This window comes from Coffea eugenioides, unplaced genomic scaffold (genome assembly GCF_003713205.1).
Source record: "Coffea eugenioides isolate CCC68of unplaced genomic scaffold, Ceug_1.0 ScVebR1_23;HRSCAF=104, whole genome shotgun sequence".
Classification (NCBI taxonomy): Eukaryota; Viridiplantae; Streptophyta; class Magnoliopsida; order Gentianales; family Rubiaceae; genus Coffea; species Coffea eugenioides.
In genome coordinates this window covers 2,885-20,945 of record NW_020862884.1, presented here as the reverse complement: position 1 = coordinate 20,945, position 18,061 = coordinate 2,885, and the positions used below count along the sequence as shown (strand labels likewise).

General features: G+C 39.8%; 2 protein-coding genes and 1 non-coding gene across 3 annotated transcripts; 2 read left to right on the top strand and 1 right to left on the bottom strand.

Annotated features, from left to right (window-relative positions):
* Positions 1-1,680: 1,680 nt before the first annotated feature.
* LOC113756537 lies at positions 1,681-6,855 on the bottom strand. Its single transcript, XM_027300176.1, has 5 exons — positions 5,253-6,855; positions 4,053-5,138; positions 3,670-3,824; positions 3,462-3,516; positions 1,681-3,374 (listed from the first exon to the last, which is right to left on the bottom strand). The coding sequence occupies exons 1-5, from the start codon at positions 6,853-6,855 to the stop codon at positions 1,681-1,683; spliced, it is 4,593 nt and encodes a 1,530-aa protein (XP_027155977.1).
* Positions 6,383-6,489, top strand: LOC113756597. The gene has a single exon (XR_003465986.1). It is a non-coding gene; the product is annotated as a small nucleolar RNA R71 (small nucleolar RNA).
* A 41-nt stretch (positions 6,856-6,896) lies between the features above and the next one.
* LOC113756536 lies at positions 6,897-10,733 on the top strand. The gene is made up of 5 exons (XM_027300175.1): positions 6,897-7,043; positions 8,529-9,073; positions 9,142-9,628; positions 9,765-9,955; positions 10,070-10,733. Exons 1-5 carry the CDS (start codon positions 6,897-6,899, stop codon positions 10,731-10,733), a joined length of 2,034 nt encoding a protein of 677 aa, XP_027155976.1.
* The last annotated feature ends 7,328 nt before the right edge of the window (positions 10,734-18,061 follow it).

The following is an 18,061-nucleotide window of genomic DNA, read 5'->3' as shown; positions in this document are numbered from 1 at the left end:
CGTCTTTTTCATGCAACTCTACCTTGTCTGGCGTGGGCACGCCTTATAATGCCTAGTCTTCTGGAATTTGTCTCTTTTTGTCACTTTTAACACCACTTCGCCTGCAAATAACACAAATACCAAATCTGGGCAGAAATCCAATACTTTGCATAATAAACTGCCAAAATTAAGACCAAATAACCACAAATAAACTGCATAATTATATCCCTATCAAATTCCCCCACACCAAGACAATGCTTGTTCTCAAGCATTTCAGACTTTAAATACACACCCAAGCGAGCAAACATTTTTGCAGCAGTCGAATTCAAAACAATGGCTATTAATCAAAGCAACTATTGCCAATGTATCATTTAGATAACTGTCAAGTACTGATGACAAATTTTACGAGATAACTCTCCAACTAGCTTTTAAAACCAATGACTCTTTCAAATCCAGACTAACTAATCTAAGAATAGAAAATATCCAACCAACATTTTTTTTTTTAATAACCGGTCCAACTATTAAGCAAAATCTCAACATAAAGACTAAATGGATCCGCAGGCAATACAATTATTCACAAACTTTCATGCTCGTATACTTCTTTTTCTTTCATTTTTCTCATTTTTTTCTGTTTCTTTTTCCTCTTTTTTTTTTCTTCTTGAAGAAAGTGCTTAGTCTTGAGCCATTTAAGTCTTTTGACGCGAACTCCGACATCTCTCCAATGAAGAAGCCCGGTTACTCAACTTTAACCGCTTAAAGATCACATACTCATAATTATCGTTGTTTTTTGACGCGAAAACTGACACTTTAGGTGAAGACCCCCGGTTACTAGTCCATGATAACCAGCGGAGTATAGCCGAATATTATTCACAAATAAACATTCAAGTAAAATTAAAACCATGCAAGCCTGCTTCATTTCCTTAACATGGAGAACTATGATTAATAATTGAACCAGTTCACACAAAAATGTCAGAAAAATATTTACAATGCCTAGAAAAGTTAACCAAGAGAAATGACAAGAGTCACAAAATCTCAAATATTTACCAGAGAGTCATCCTCAAAATTTACCATATCATACTTAACATATTATCATTTAAAACCGTAACAATAGTTAAATTTGAAAATCTAGCCATTGCTTATCAGGGCTATCCATAAAAGTCCAAAATGCATGGTAAAGGTTTCTTTTTTTTTTTTTTTTTTTTGGGAAGACAGAAAAGCAGTAAGAAGGAAAAGCTAGAGTACTCTCCCCCACACCCAAAGTCTACATTGTCCTCAATGTAAGAACGAAAAGTTGAAGTCAAGTGAAGGGAGCAAAAAACTTCCCTGAATGAATAAAACTGCAGCAAAACACCATGATAGAGGAGGTGTCAGGGACTGGCAGCGTTGCTGTAAGGCGTGACCACGCCTTATAAGGCAGAGTCTTCTGCCCAAGTATTGCTACGATGTTCAAGAGCATCACTTATAGGGCACAGGCATGCCTTGTAAATCCAAGTCTGTGGCCCCAGAGTCGACTAGAGTTGTTGTAAGGCGTGACCACGCCTTATAAGGCAGAGTCTTCTGCCCAACACTTGTAATAAAACAAAACAACCCAAAATCAACGAAAAACGAAAGAGAACTATAACAAAAAATGGAGGCCTTGGGTTGCCTCCCAAGAAGCGCTTTTCTTTAACGTCTTTGGCTAGACGACTCCACAGTGAGCAATTAGGCATAGATAGGATCTATCAAGTGTACCTCTTCCACAGTGCCAATGTCTGAAACATCAACAAACGGTTTTAAACGATGACCATTAACCGTAAAACTCTTATTGGTCTCTAAACTCTGGATTTCAACCACACCATTGGGAAAGATATTGACTACCACATATGGTCCAATCCAACGGGATTTTAACTTACCTGGCATGAATTTCAACCGTGAATTGAACAAGAGTACCTTTTGTCCTGGGGAAAAATGTTTCGCACGCAATAGGCGGTCATGAAACTGCTTGGTACGCTCTTTGTACAAACGTGCATTGTCATATGCTTCAAGACGAATTTCCTCAAACTCCTGGAGTTGGAGCTTTCTCTCTTTGCCATCTCTATCCGCATGCAAATTGCATTGCTTGACTGCCCAGAATGCACAATGCTCAATAGCCACAGATAAATGGCACATCTTACCAAACACCAACCTATATGGGGACATTCCAATGGGCGTTTTATACGCTGTTCGATATGCCCACAAAGCATCATCCAATCGCAAGCTCCAATCCTTACGGTTAAGGTTAACTGTTTTCTCCAATATGCTCTTGATCTCTCGATTGGAGACTTCAACTTGTCCATTGGTCTGAGGATGATATGTTGTACTCACACGATGGTGCACTCCATATTTTCTCATGAGAGCTGCAATGGTGCGATTGCAGAAATGGGTACCTTGATCACTGATGATGGCTCTCGGCACCCCGAACCTACTGAAAATGTGGGATTTGAGAAATCCTACAACAACTTGAGAATCATTAGTCCGGGTAGCCTTTGCTTCTACCCATTTCGATATATAGTCAACTGCTAACAGAATATACAAACATCCAAAAGAGTTAGGAAAAGGTCCCATAAAATCCATACCCCAAACATCAAACACTTCACAAAATAACATAGGCACTTGAGGCATTTCATCCCTATGAGACAAACTTCCAAATTTTTGACATTTTTCACAGCTTTTACAAAATGCATAAGCATCACTAAATAATGTTTCCCAATAAAAGCTACAATCAAGGATTTTTCTAGCATTTCTCTTAGGTCCAAAATGGCCACCACATGCATAATTATGACAATGAGCAAGGATAGAAGGAGTTTCACTTTCAGGTACACATCTACGAATAATTTGATCAGAGCCTATTTTCCACAGATATGGCTCGTCCCAAATATAGTATCGAGAATCATGGACTATCTTATCCCTCTTACTCTTACTCATGCCAATAGGAAATTTATGACTGACCAAAAAGTTCACAATATCTGCATACCAAGGTTCCTTACCTTTGAGATAGAAAAGATGTTCATCAGGAAATACCTCAGATATGGGAACTGCTTCCTCTTTTCTTATCAACCTACTCAAATGATCAGCTACCGAATTATCCACCCCTCTCCGATCCTTGATCTCCCAGTCAAATTCTTGCAGCAAGAGCACCCAACGAATAAGTCTTGGCTTGGACTCTTTTTTTGACAGGAGATACTTCAAAGCTGCACGATCAGAGTAAACCGTTACTTTTGACCCCAATAGATATGATCTAAATTTCTCAAAAGCGAAAACAATGGCTAGAAGCTCCTTCTCCGTGGTGGTGTAGTTGCATTGAGCTGGTGTCAATGTTTTTGACGCATAGTATATCACGTGACTACACTTCCCACTCCGCTGTCCAAGCACAGCTCCTACGGCATACTGACTGGCGTCACACATGAGCTCAAAGGATAGCTTCTAGTCTGGGGGTTAGATGATTGGTGCCGTGGTCAACATACCCTTGAGTGTGTCAAAGGACAATTTGTAATCATCTCCAAAGTTGAATGGTACCTCCTTTTAAAGCAGGCAAGACAACGGTTGAGCAATTTTTGAAAAATCTTTTATGAAACGCCTGTAAAAACCTGCATGGCCTAGAAAACTACGAATATCCTTGACATTAGTAGGGTAAGTTAGACTAGTGATCAAATCAATTTTAGCTTTATCTACCTCAATACCCCTTGATGAAACAACATGGCCCAAAACTATGCCTTCCTTAACCATGAAATGACATTTTTCATAATTAAGAACCAAGTTTGTTTCAATGCATCTTTTCAAAATCTTTGTTAAATGGTCTAGGCACTGATCAAAAGAATCACCATATACTGTAAAATCATCCATGAAAATTTCAATGCAATTATCAATCATATCAGAGAAAATACTCATCATGCATCTTTGAAATGTTTCCGGAGCATTACACAAACCAAAAGGCATACGGCGATATGCAAAAGTTTCAAAAGGGCAGGTAAAAGTGGTTTTATGTTGGTCCTCTTGAGCAACAATAATTTGATAATATCCAGAGTAACCATCTAAAAAATAAAAGAAACACTTACCTGCCAACCTCTCAAGTATTTCATCAATAAATGAGAGTGGAAAGTGGTCTTTCCTAGTTGCGGCATTTAACTTCCTAAAGTCAATGCACATTCTCCACCCATTTTGCAATCTCCTTGGCACCAACTCATTCTTTTCAATTTTCACCAATGTGATTCCAGTCTTCTTGGGAACAACATGGACTGGATTTACCCACTGGCTGTCAGAAATAGGAAAAATAATTCCTAATTCTAAGAGCTTGAGAATCTCTTTCATCACCACCTCCTTCATTGCAGGATTGAGCTTGCGTTGATGCTCTCTCACGGGTTTTGCGTCCGACTCCAAAAGGATGTGATGCATGCAAATGAATGGATTGATGCCTTTGATGTCTGCTAACGTCCATCCAATTGCTGGTTTAAATTCCCGTAAGACCATTAAGAGCCTCTCTTCTTGCAACGCATTTAAATCATTGGCAATGATTACAGGCAAAGTCTTGTTATCTCCCAAGTAAGCATATTTCAAATGCTCGGGCAGTTCCTTCAATTCCATATTAGGTGCCTGTTGAACAGAAGGTAGAATTCTTTCATTAGAAGTGGGTAATGGTAGAAAAGAATTTTCAAACCTGCCTGGAAGCGGATGTAGTGAATGTAAGGACATGATAGCTTCTTTGACTTCCTCCTCCTCCATGTCATCCACTTCCAAATTGGTCTTGCTTCGTTGTAAGACAAAGTCCAACTTGTCCCCCATGAAATTCTGTTCAAAATTCTCTTGCACAATGGTGTTAGTCATGCCAACAAAATTTACAGACTCAGTATCCACAGGATGCTTCATTGCATCAAAAATATTGAAAGTGACCTTCTCTCCGTCAAATTTCACAGATAAAGTCCCTTCATGTACATCTATTTTAGTCCTTGTTGTACTCATGAAGGGTCTACCCAAAAGAATCACTACTGAGTTAGTAGAGTATTCATCATTCATATCAACAATGTAAAAATTCGCAGGAAAAATGAATTCATTGACCTTTACTAGAACATCTTCAACTAGACCCTCAGGGTAGACATTAGACCTATCTGCTAGTTGAATGATTACTCTAGTTTCTTTGAGGGGTCCTAAATTCAAAAATTTAAAAATTGAAAGAGGCATGACATTTATTGAAGCACCTAAGTCAAGCATGTTTTTTTCAATTTTTTGATTGTCAATTATGCATGGTATAGTAAACATACCTGGATCCTTGCATTTCTGGGGCAACTTCCTTTGAAACATCGCTGAGACATTCTCCCTCACCTTCACCTTGTCATCCAAACTCAATTTATTGCGATTAGTGCATAAACCCTTCAAAAATTTAGCATATTTAGGCAATTGCCTAATCGCATCCAGCAAAGGAATATTGATCTCCACTTTTCTGAAAGTGTCCAAAATCTCTTTCTCAGATTCTTCCTTTTTAGCATTTGTAAACCTGCCAGGAAAAGGAGGAGGAATGTCAACTTTCTTTGAGACTTCGGAGGATTGTTTCTCTTCTTCCTCTTCCACCTTCCTGGACACTTCTTCTTCTCTAGCGTGGGCATGCCTAGGAGACTGTACCTCCTTGCCACTCCGTAATTGCATTGCACTGGCATTCTCCTTGGAATTAGGAATTACTTGAGATGGTAACTTCCCCCTATTGCTATTTTCCAGGTTGCTCATGGAAGTTGCTAATTGGGACATTTGTGCTTTCAAATTCCTAATGCTAACACGAGTCTCTTGTTGAAATCTGTGAGACTCCTGTTGCAATTGACTGGTGCTTTGAGCCAGTGACTTCACCATATCTTCAAGAGTCATGTTTGAATTGGAAGTGGATGGTTGTTGCACTGGTGGCCGTGGTTGGAAATATTGTTGAACACCAGGGGGTTTTGAAGCATAGATAAAGTTAGGATGATTTCGCCACCCTGGGTTGTAAGTGGGTGCAAAAGGATCATTCCTTCGTGGAGGTGGTCCAGAAAAATCTCCCACTATGTTGGCTTGTTCAGGTGAATCCTCCTGGAGAGTTGGGCACATGTCAGTCACGTGTCCGGAAGCAGCACAGATACTACAAGTCTTCACAGATTGTAATTGCCCCCTTGCCATTTGACGCACCAGAGAGGTAAGCTCATACAGTTTACCCTCTAAGTCAGAGTGATTCACTTCATTGACCCTTCTTATTGCTCCATCAGCTCTCACTCCAAATTGTTGAGAATTTTCAGCCATGGTGGAGATCAATAACGTGGCTTTGTCTGTGGTTTTGTTAACCAGAGCACCGCCACTGGCTGCATCTAACATGCTCCTATCCATGGGTGATAATCCCTCGTAGAAATATTGTATTAAGAGTTGGTCAGAGATTTGATGATGCGGGCAGTTGGCACATAGTTGTTTAAAGCGCTCCCAGTACTCATAAAGAATTTCCCAATTTGCCTGCCTAACTCCACATATTTCTTTCCTTATATTGGCAGCTCTAGAGGCAGGAAAAAATTTCTCGAGGAATCTTCTCTTCAAGTCTTCCCACGTAGTGATGGATCCTGATGGCAGGTAAAATAAACAATCTTTAGCCTTATCTGCCAAAGAGAAAGGGAAGGCTCTCAACTTGATGTGGTCCTCAGTGACTCCTTGAGGTTTCATTGTGGAGCACACCACATGAAATTCTTTCAAGTGTTTATGTGGGTTTTCACCTGCAATACCACGAAAAGTAGGAAGTAAGTGAATAAGACCAGATTTAAGCTCAAATGCCTCTTCCGTGTTAGGAAATGTAATGCATAATGGCTGTTGGTTCACGTTAGGAGTTGCCAACTCCCTCAAAGTCCTTGGGGCTGCCATTGTTACTCAGGGAATATGCACTTCTTCTTCAGATTCACTTGATGAATCCCTGGAAACAAACTCTTGCTCAGATTCTGAAGGTGACGTTGAATCTTGTTGTTTACGCAACTTTGCCTCCTTGGTCAACCTTCTTGCAGTCTTCTCGATCTCTGGATCAAATTCTAATTCTCCTGTACGAGAAGATCGAGGCATAAAATAAAATAAAATAAAAATAAAAACTAAAGCCTGTGCAATAAGTCACTTAAAACACCAGTTCCCTGGCAACGGTGCCAAAATTTGGTGGGTGTCAAACCTCCAAAAATAAAGTTAAAAAAAATAGCCTAATTGCCAACCAACTCAATCTCAAATTTAATTTGTAAACAGGGCAAGTAGGGTCGTCTCCTCAGGGAACTGGCAGGCAAATCACACAGGAAGATGGGGGGGTTTTAGCAATAGTACCAGCTAATTAAAAAGGAATAAAAACTGAAATTTAAAGTTGAGTAAGATAGCAGGAACCAAATTACACAAATAACAATTAACTAAAACAACCTAGTCAAGGAATTAATCTTGGCACCGAAGCACACAACTGATCACAGATACAAGGGACAATTCATATACTCACGAATAAACTGGTTATAGTGGTCAAGCGACGCGCCCAACCACCAATCTTTCCTTAATTTTATGGTAGTCAAGAGACGCTCATAAACTACCCTCTTGTGACTAGACAACCCCAGAAACGCTCACAGGATTTAATGTAGCCACAACATTAGAAATTAGAAAGACCCAATTCTAGATGACAAACACACATGCGGGTTTATTTAGGCTAGAATAATTATCCCCACAATCCAAATTAAACCGCTTGCGAGGCGGTGAAATTGTCTCGTTTGCCACTAATCAAGATGCTTAAAGGCGACGCGCCAACATCCTAATTGGCTATCAATTATTTAGACAATCGAATAACAGGCCTAATTATCCAATAAATCTAAACAATAATAACTCAGGGAAAAATAGAGAATAATTAAATGAACATATAAATTAAAAATAAACAATTAAAACGATCTCACAGTTATGGTACCCCGATCCTTGATTTATTCCTCAACTAGATAAAAGAACTTAGCCTGATCACATGCTGTTCAAGCGATTCCCATTCTCCATGGAGTTTCGTTAATTGAAGAAGGAGTAAAAAGATTCGGCCGCCACTTACTACTTGTGTTCCAAAGGAAAAAGAAAAACAAAGAGACAAGTCCAAGACCGACAATCCCTAGCCTATTGCTGTCTTTTTTATTTATAGTGTTACCGCCGCTTCCTTTTGCTTGTTGAATTGGAATTGTTTCTCACAAGATTGCTTCCTTATTTCTCTCCTCAAATTGTTGCCAAAAGTCTCCTTTGACTCTATTTCCTAATCCCACGCAGGTTCAGACTTTGTCCCTAAAGAATAGCAAAAGCTCCAGGGATAGGACCCCGATCCGTCTTTTTCACGCAGCTCTACGTTGTCTGGCGTGGGCATGCCAGAAAATGCCTAGTCTTCTAAAATTTGTCTCATTTTGCCACTTTTAGCACCACTCTCCTGCAAATAAAACAAATACCAAATTTGGACAGAAATTCAGTGTCTTGCACAATAAGTGATCAAAATTAAGATCAAATACCAACGAATAACCATTCAATTATCGCCCTATCATCTGGTGATTTGAAAGGAGAAAGAGAAGGATATAAAGAGAAACAATGACTGTCGTAATCTTCAAGAAAGTCGAATTTGCAAGCAAAAGTCACGAACTCCTATCACTCTAAAAGAATTCTTTGATGTTGATGTGGTCGCAAGTCACACAACGCGGGTAGTTCATGTCCACGAACAAAAGGATAATACTCGCGAATCTCTCTGTGAGATAGCCCGTGTGCCTACTAGCAATGAAAAAGGTAGTGTGCCCACCGGCAACAAAGAGGTGAACGTCACAAGTATCACTTTCACTAGTGAAGACTTGTTGCTTGGGCCAACACCGCATAACCCCCCTTTGTTTGCGGCTGGTTATGCAAATGAGCAAAAAGTTAATAGAAATTTGATAGATGGAGATTCCGCAGTCAATATTCTTCCTTTAATGACTCTGAAGGAGCTCGGCATCCCGATTGATGAACTCTCCAATAGCCGACTGATGATTCAAGATTTTAATCATGGAGGGCAAAGAGCTCTTAGATCACTAAATTTGGAGATAGTCATTGATGACATGTCATCCAGAGCGTTGTTGTACGTAATAGATGCTAAGACAACATACAATGTACTATTGGGAAGGCTCTGGATTCATGAAAATGGAGTTGTACCATCAACTCTTCATCAATGTTTCAAGAACTGTCAAACGGGATGGCAAGAAGCGTGAAAGCCGATGATAATCCTTTCACTGAGGCGGAAGCGTATATCACTGATGCCAAATTTTACATCAAAAGGCATAATGCGAAAGATAAGTCTGAGCAACCTCTATCTGTGGATAAAATTCAGAACCCCAAATCTCCAAGTGCAAAAGGAGAGAAAGTGAAAAATTCGAAATCAAAAGAGGAAGTTCATGAAGAAACTGATGTTTCATTACCAAACAATGAATCAGTTGTCTTTCGCTACCCTCCCAAGTCAAGAATGGAACAGGGACAGTCACCGGCAATTCAGCATGAAACTCTAAAAGGTTTGACTCTTCCGGTAGTTCATCTTGATACAAAGAAGATGTCATTTCCTCCACTTAAAAGATCTAACCTTTTAAGCAAAGAATTTGAAGTTGAACCAGACACCATACCAAGTCGAGAACCAAAGAAGGTTTTGATCCCATTGTTTATAAGTTTCTCGCTAAGACTGGATACGATCTCAAAGAATCTGTTGTGTTAAATGTTCCATCCTGTCAATCTAATAGTGACATGATGCATGGGTTGAATCCTATCCAAAAATGTTGAAGGAAAAAGGATATGCCGTTGAAAATTCTAAATTTGATTTTGGCTATTTCTCTCCTACACCAATCCGCATCAAGATCAATAGATCTAGTAGCCAATATATTGCTGTGGAGGATGAGTCTTCTCAAATAGCCGATAAATTTCAAACTTTTCACGGAAAGGAGAATAAAGCTTCACGGGTATCTGTTTTTAAGAGGTTAGGACCGCAAAGAAGACAAAAGCCTCAAAACTCTCATAAGAGTAAGGGAAAAATAGCAAAGTTATTGCAAAATCTTGAATAACTTTCTGATTGTCCTCGTAAATTTGGTAGTATCATTCCTTCGAGAATGAGGAGATGCATAAACCTTGTAATAAAGTGTGGGACTGAGTTGAACGTTAGGGAGCATATCGTAGTGTACACAAGATCAAAAGAGGATGATGAAGAGAGTGTTGTTTCATGCAATCATATAATTCTAATTGACGGTGCCTCTCCTGAAGAAGAAGAAGATGCTGAAGATGCTCCACCTAAATTGGAAAAAGGTGTTAAGGCCACTGTGGATGATCTAAAGGAAATCAATCTTGGTATTTCAGAGGACCCGTGTCCAATATACATAAATATTTTATTGAGCCCTGACGAAGAGAAGGCATACATTGAACTTTTGCAGGAGTATCAAGGTGTTTTTGCATGGACTTGTAAAGAAATGTCGGGCTTAGATCCAAAAGTGGCCGTCCACCATTTGGCTGTTAAAAAGGGAGTTCGACCTGTGAAGCAAGCACAACGGCGGTTTAGACCCGATTTGATTCCACTGATCGAAATTGAAGTCAATAAGCTTATTGAAGCCGGGCTTATTTGTGAAGTTAAATATCCTGCATGGATTTCAAGTATCGTACCCGTGCGAAAGAAGAATGGGCAAATCCGCATCAGCATCAATTTCAAAGATCTTAACATTGCTTGTCCAAAGATGACTTTCCTTTACCGATCACTGAGCTCATGATTGATGCAACTACTGGGCATAAAGTTCTGTCATTTATGGATGGCTCTTCTGGATATAATCAAATTTGATTGGCACTGGAGGATGAGGAGCTCACTGCATTTCGTATTCCTAAGGGTATTTATTATTATAAAGTAATGCCCTTTGGTCTCAAAAATGCGGGAGCCACATATCAAAGAGCAATGCAAAGTATCTTTGACGACATGCTTCATAAAAATATCGAGTGTTATGTGGATAATTTAGTCGTTAAATCAAAGAAAATAAGTAATCACTTGGAGGACTTGAGACAAGTTTTTGATCGGTTGAGAATGTATCAACTCAAAATGAACCATCTCAAGTGTACATTTGGAGTCACGTCCGGAAAATTTCTTGGTTTTGTGGTTCACCACCGAGGTATTGAAATTGATCAGGCCAAAATTGATGCTATATTGAGGATGCCTGAACCTCGTGACATTCATGAATTGAAAAGTCTTCAAGGGCGATTAGCTTATCTGCGGAGATTTATCTCAAATTTGACAGGAAGGTGTTAACCATTTAGTGGCTTGATGAAGAAAAATGTGCCATTTCAATGGGATGAAGCATATAGTAATGCATTCAATAGCATTAAATCTTATCTTATGAAAGCACCTGTTTTGACTGCACCTATTCATGGAAAGCCATTATTTCTTTATATTGCTGCCCAAGAACGCTCAGTGGAGGCATTACTTGCACAAGAAAATAATGAAGGAATTTGCAATATAGAAGTTAAAACATTACTTTCAAGCACATAGTATGAGACTCATTTCCAGGGTGAATCCCATAAAATATGTGATGAACAGGCCAGTATTATCCAACCATTTAGCTAGATGGTATCTTCGGCTACAATAGTTTGAGATTATTTATGTGCCTCAAAAATCTGTGAAAGGACAAGTTCTTGCGGATTTTCTTACTAATCACCCGATACCTGCTGAATGGGAGTTAAGTGATGATCTACCAGATAAGAATGTATTCCTTATTGAGATTTGCCCACCATGGAAAATGTCTTTTGATGGTGCTGCTCATCGTCATGGGGTTGGAGCGGGGATTGTATTCGTAACTCCTGATGGAGGGATATTGCTATACTCTTTTACTCTAAGTCAACATTGTTCAAACAATGTCGCTGAGTACCAAACTTTCATACTCGGACTTGAAATAGCTGTCGACATGAAACAGTTGGACATTCAAATCTATGGTGACTCTCAATTAGTGGTTAACCAACTTTTGGAAAGTTATGAAGTCAAAAAGTCCGAGTTAATTCCGTATCACAAATATGCAATGTGACTTATGAGGCGGCTTGGAGGGACAAGCATTAAACATGTTCGTAGAAGAGAAAATAAGCAAGCTGATGCATTAGCTGGGCTAACCTCTTCTCTTGCCATACCAGATTATGAGATACAAGTTTGTGTATGCCAAAAGTGGGTAGTTCCATCACTAATTGATGATGAAGGTATTGAAGGAGAAGACGCTCATGTGGTCTCAACCTATGAAATTGACAAAGAAGATTGGAGACAACCCCTCATTGATTATCTCAAGTATAAAAAACCTGAGAAACAACGTAGGAGAACTGACATCCGTCGTCGTGCCCCTCGTTTTATCTTGTACAAGGATACACTGTACCGAAAATCATTTGAAGGTGTACTGTTGCGCTGTCTGAGCGAAGCGAGGCATATCGAGCGATGCAAGAGGCACATTCTGGAATATGCGGAGCTCATCAATCCGATCCCAAGTTACATTTTCGGATTAAAAAGATGGGCTACTGTTGGCCTACTATGGTCAAAAATTGCATAGAATATTCTCAAAAATGTCAATCTTGCCAGTTTCGTGCAAATTATATTCATCAACCACATGAGCCGTTACACCCTACCGTTGTTTCTTGGCCTTTCGATGCTTGGGGCCTTGATGTTGTGGGGCCATTACCAAAGTCGTCCGGTCAACATTTATATATATTGGTTGCGACCGACTACTTTTCTAAATGGGTTGAAGCCATACCGCTCAAGCAAGTTAGAAAGAAAGATGTGGTGAATTTTATTCGTGTGAATATTATTTACCGTTATGGAGTTCCCCGGTACATTATCACTGATAATGGAAAATCCTTCTCCAATGGCTTGATGGATAAGTTGTGTGAGAAATTTAATCTCAAGCAACGCAAGTCGTCCATGTATAATGCCCCCGCCAATGGTCTCGTAGAGGTATTCAACAAAACTTTGTATAACTTGTTGAAGAAAGTGGTGGCCAAATCAAAGAAAGATTGGCACGAAAGAATGGGTGAAACTCTTTGGGCTTACCGCATCACATATCGAATTTCAAGGAAAGCCACACCATATGCCTTAGTCTATGGTGTAGAAGCTGTCCTGCCCTTTGAGCAACAAATTTCTTTTTTGAGAATTGCTATTCAAGAAGGGCTCACGGAGGAAGAAAATGTTCGCCTGCGCCTTGAAGAATTGGAAGCTTTAGATGAAAAGAGATTGGAGGCCCAACAAAATCTCAAATGCTATCAAGCCCGTCTCTCTAGAGTTTTTAATAAGAAAGTTCGGCGCCGCTCCTTTCAAATCGGGGACATGGTACTTGCCGTTCGAAGGCCAATAGTTATGACTCATCGCACTAAAGACAAATTCGTCTCCAAATGGGATGGGCTATATGTTGTTCGAGAAGTCTACACAAATGGCATGTATAAATTGGTGGACAAAGATGGCGTAAAAGTTGGTCTTATAAATGAAAAATTTATGAAGTTATACATGCCATAAAAAAAATGAAATACTCCATGACGCATGAGTCTAAACTTCATGTTGCTCCAAACCCGCATGAGCTAAAACTGTGGATAACAACCACCAATAGTGTAGCACGTGGTTAAATTACTGAAACACTCCACCAAATCTAAGGTGGTAAACAAAAGGATACTCCTGACCCGCAAGAGTTTAAACTGTGAACGGTAGGAATTACATTTGACTTGATTCCTTTTTGGGATACGTAGGCAGTTTAGAGGGTAACTTCTAAGTTCAGTTACAACCCTATAAAACTGAAGTCTTTGCCTGGATGATTCTTTTGATAAAAAAAAAGGGAGAACGTTCATCTTTAGGACAGTTCGAATTATTTTGTGACATATACTTGAAAGTGTATTATTCGGATTACCAAATTATTTGGATAATTACCTTTTCAAGTATGATCAAAATTATGCAAAGATAGAATTGTTCATAATACGGTTGATAGCCTAAAATGGTGGCTATTGAAAGAATAAGTAAAGACGAGGACGTCTGCAAGAATGTGATGAAAAGAAAAAAAAGAAATCAAGTTTCATTATGAAGTGTTTATGCTCATAGCTACACGCTTTGAGCAATTAACAAAAGATGAAATTTGAAACAAAGTAAAAGATTGCAACTATTCCTAGAGTTCAAATGACGACAGTTCCTTTTGATTGTTCTCAAGTAATGCTTGCATCTTGTCCAAAGTTTGACTCTCCTCAGCAAGTAGGGGCGGGGAATTCTCAATCTTTTGAACTTTATTTTGTAAGTCGACCATCACGCCTTGCACTCGGGTAAACTCATCTTGCTCTTCTCGTAGCACTGAAAGCGTCTCATTCCTGTGAGTATCCAAGAACTCAAGTCGCTTCCTCAACTCTACTTCCTTGCGATTAATCTCCTTAAGTTTCAACATGTGCATTGAGATCTTTTCCGCTTGTTGTTTCTCCTTACTCTGAGCATCTCTAAGATTTGGGTGGCCGTAGAGAGCAACTCATCATATGATTCAATTGAAATTTTATTTGAGAGAGAAGATTTCACTGCGACGTAATGAGCTGCATTTGCAAAGAAAGCCTTTAAAAGGCCTTGCAAATTTGAGATATCTGTGGCATTGAAACTTTGCATTTCCTCCATGATTTCGCTTGCTTTCATTTCAAGAGCAGGCATGCGCTCCAAGGCTGTTTGAGATATCATCACCCTCAAGTTATTCCACAACATTTGGATATAGTCTCGACGGCATGTTGAGATCACACTTTGGGGGCAAAATTCAGACACTTGAGGTGCCCTTGACCACGATGGGGATCGAAAACTTTGAGTTTCTTTTTGGCCGATGGAGTCATATGTTCCGTCTTCTGTGGCGTGATTTGCTGAATCACATTTCCATCCTCTACTCCTTTTTGAACTCACGAGCCCCTTTGTTGGGTAGAGCACCACTTGTTTGGTCAGAAGTTCAAATGCAGTAGGTCCTTCGACTGATGCTTAGGTTGGTTCTCCATCATCAATGAAGATCAAGTCTTGATCATCCAACTGTAGGGAAAACGTTATGAGACAAATCATAAATATGAAATTAACAAGCAAATTTCAAATGCTAAATTAAAGAAGGCAAGGAGGGTCCTTACAATATTGGCACAGCTTATACCAAGCACAGATATATCCGAAATGTCTTTAAAGTGTTATTTAGGATCTAAACCAATATCATCCAAAGGGAGAGTCATTACCTTGGACTTCTTGCACTTCCAATGCTGGTCCGTGCTAGTGGATTGCTCATCCTCCTCATCAAAAGGCTCGCTCCTCTTCTTTTCATGTGAATTACAAGAATCATGATCAATAGCCTTTACAACGTTTGAAGGAAGATGAAATGAAGTACCCTTCGAAAATTCTTCATTAGGAGTAAGGTCCTCAGGGGTAGCAGTCTTGTTGTTCGAACTCTTCAAAATTTCCTTCTCACTTCTCACAGTCTTTTGCATCATCTCAAGACTATTGCCAATCTTGGAAGGATTGTTCAGGTTTGCAAGTTCCTTCCCTTTCGACTTCTTCTGCTCCCCATTTGATTGGACACTCTTAATCAAAGCATCACGCCCTTTGAGAAGATGATCATCATGCACATAACCACCATATTGAAAGCCTGAAATTTGGCTCTAGCATTCAAGGGATAGCTAGAAAAAAGTACCTTTGACTCTGTTTTACTGCGAATGACAGTGCGCCAGAGTATTCTACTAAAGTCGTAATTTGTGGAACGAACATCTGCCCCGAGTTCCTGTGGAGGAACTTGATAAAACCCGAATTGCCGCGCGAATCTATATGGACTATATGGCTCAACAAGGAAATCCCCTTTAGCATGCAAAATTAAGTAATTTGAGCAGGCGCTTACAAAATAATTTAGTTCGAGATTCGCTAATTTGCCATTGTCCAAATAAAAAAGTCATTGCGATTTCACAAGAAAGTGATTCCCAAAGTTGCTTGTCCCTGATGAATGATTCACATGGCACTATTCATCAAATATCGTGCACCACCCTCTCCAGAATAGTTGGTCATGGTGAGTCCAGGCATGGTATTTGGAGTCGAATAATGGGTAGAGAAATAACTCGCTAACCAAGCATATACGTAGTGCACCGGAAAAGCCGCACATGCGCACCCTGGGGTAGTTGAGTTTGAAATTTTATCAAGCCCATGGTATATGTTTGGCAGGACAGGAACAGTAAGGCAAGTCTTACGACCGGCAGTCATCATACTAGCCATTTTGAAAGTAGATGGTCTAATATAATGGAGGTTCTCATCTGGTAAAGCAAAGACACAGAGCCAGCAAGATATAAATGCTGCAAGATAGGTCTCTTCTCGTAAGTGAAGTTTAACTCCGATGGTATTAAATACGCCATTGTTTTGACTTGAAAATTTGCGTGGTTGTCCAATTTCGTCATCCAGATTTTGGGTCGCTTGAGCACGAGATAGCCTCTTTATCCTTTTCTGCTTTGGTTTTGAGTACCTGGTTTTGCCTTTAAACCAGAACTTAATCCATTGGGCAGCAGAAACTCCAGTTTTGTTGGATTCCCCGTGTTGAAGATGATGTAAGGCTGCGAACAAATACTCACAGCTTTGTGGAATATGACTTAATTTCTTTTCATTTACTCCAATTAGCTCATCCGCGCATGGGATTACCTCTTCATAAATTCCCCCGATGATTGGAAGTTCTCCTAACTTGTGCAAGTCCCAAAGTAAGAGAGACAATTCCCCGACAGATGTATGCAAGGTATTAGTGTCCGGGCACTATGCCGTACAGAATGCCCTAAGTACATGGGAATTCCTATCATATGTGAAAAGTGAAGCATATAAGGCGTCAAACAAGTAATTTTCACGGAGCACTTATTTGCTCTTGCCGAGAATATCCTCCAACCACTCCCAGTAATTCTTGATATAACTGAATGCACCATTGAGTCTCAAGGAAGGACCCCCAATGTGCATCTCCGTCTATGATCCGCCTGCCAAGGGTTTGAAAGGGAGTTGTTCTTGGCTCCTTACTATGAATAAGGGATCTCAAGGAATGGATTTTCGTGCCGTCATTTTGAGAAAGTTCAAGTGACCAGTCCTTCAATTCTGGGTACTAGTGAGAAGGCCACTTACCAGAGTAAGTTCCTTGTATAGGGGGATGCACCAATAATTTCGTTCCTTTGTCACCGGAGTCACCATCGCTGTCAGCGATAAGGAGATACTTTTCGTTTGAGGATGTGACTTCCTTAAACACCACCATTGCATCAAGACTAACCTGCAGCAAAAGCAAGAAAAAAGAAAGTTTGGTTAAAATGGCATGATCGAAGATAGTAAAAGACTTCTTGAATTTTGGGTGAGTTTTTATTGAAGTGGGTAATCGTGTCTCATTCTTTATGTACTTCTCAAGCCATAATATGGCTCTCGTGGGAGTTTGCGGTTGCGCTTTCTTCAAATTTTGGTTGCGCCATCTCTTTTGTACTCCTCAAACCATAATAGGCTCTCGTGGGAGTTTGCGGTTGCACCTTCTTCAAGTTTTGGTTGCGCCATCTTCTTTGTACTCCTCAAGCCATGATGGGCTCTCGTGGGAGTTTGTGGTTGCGCCTTCTTCAAATTTCTTGGTTGCACCTTCTTCGTGTACTCCTCAAGCCATAGCCAATGTTTTGAAAATCGGACCAGACCCGCCGGTTCTAACCGGTTGAACCGCAAACCGGCCATGGCACCGGTCCGGTTCAATGCCATAGTTGACTTTGTCAGAAAACCGGTCAAGAACCGGTCGAACCGTAAAAACCGCTATTGAACCGCTATTGAACCGGTTTTTAACACTTCCTTCCTTCTTTTTTTTTTTTTTTTTTAAGTTTTGCAAAATGCAGCTATCAAGATTCGAACCCAAGACCTTTGTAATAAAAGACCAATGTATTAACCGTTGCACCATCACATCTTATTAGTTTTTTTTATAACTTATTTATATAAAGCAAACACTCATATTTCTTTTTTCCATTTTTCTTACAAAATCTCATCCTCTCATGGCTCTTTCTTTTTAATTTTCAACTCTTTCTCTCTCTCTCTATCCTCTTTTCTTTTGTCTCTCCCTTT

Bases quoted from the DNA above. Each gene is read 5' to 3' on its own strand.
- LOC113756537 (XM_027300176.1), bottom strand. From the start codon at position 6,855: ATGGCAGCCCCAAGGACTTTGAGGGAGTTGGCAACTCCTAACGTGAAC. The intron at 5,139-5,252 runs GTATGTTTACTA...TTTTGAATTTAG, and splicing joins CCAGAAATGCAAGGATCCAG to GACCCCTCAAAGAAACTAGA. The intron at 3,375-3,461 runs GTATGTTGACCA...AGTATGCCGTAG, and splicing joins GTCCTTTGACACACTCAAGG to GAGCTGTGCTTGGACAGCGG.
- LOC113756536 (XM_027300175.1), top strand. From the start codon at position 6,897: ATGAATCCCTGGAAACAAACTCTTGCTCAGATTCTGAAGGTGACGTTG. The intron at 7,044-8,528 runs GCATAAAATAAA...GTGATTTGAAAG, and splicing joins TCCTGTACGAGAAGATCGAG to GAGAAAGAGAAGGATATAAA. The intron at 9,074-9,141 runs GTACGTAATAGA...ATGAAAATGGAG, and splicing joins ATGTCATCCAGAGCGTTGTT to TTGTACCATCAACTCTTCAT.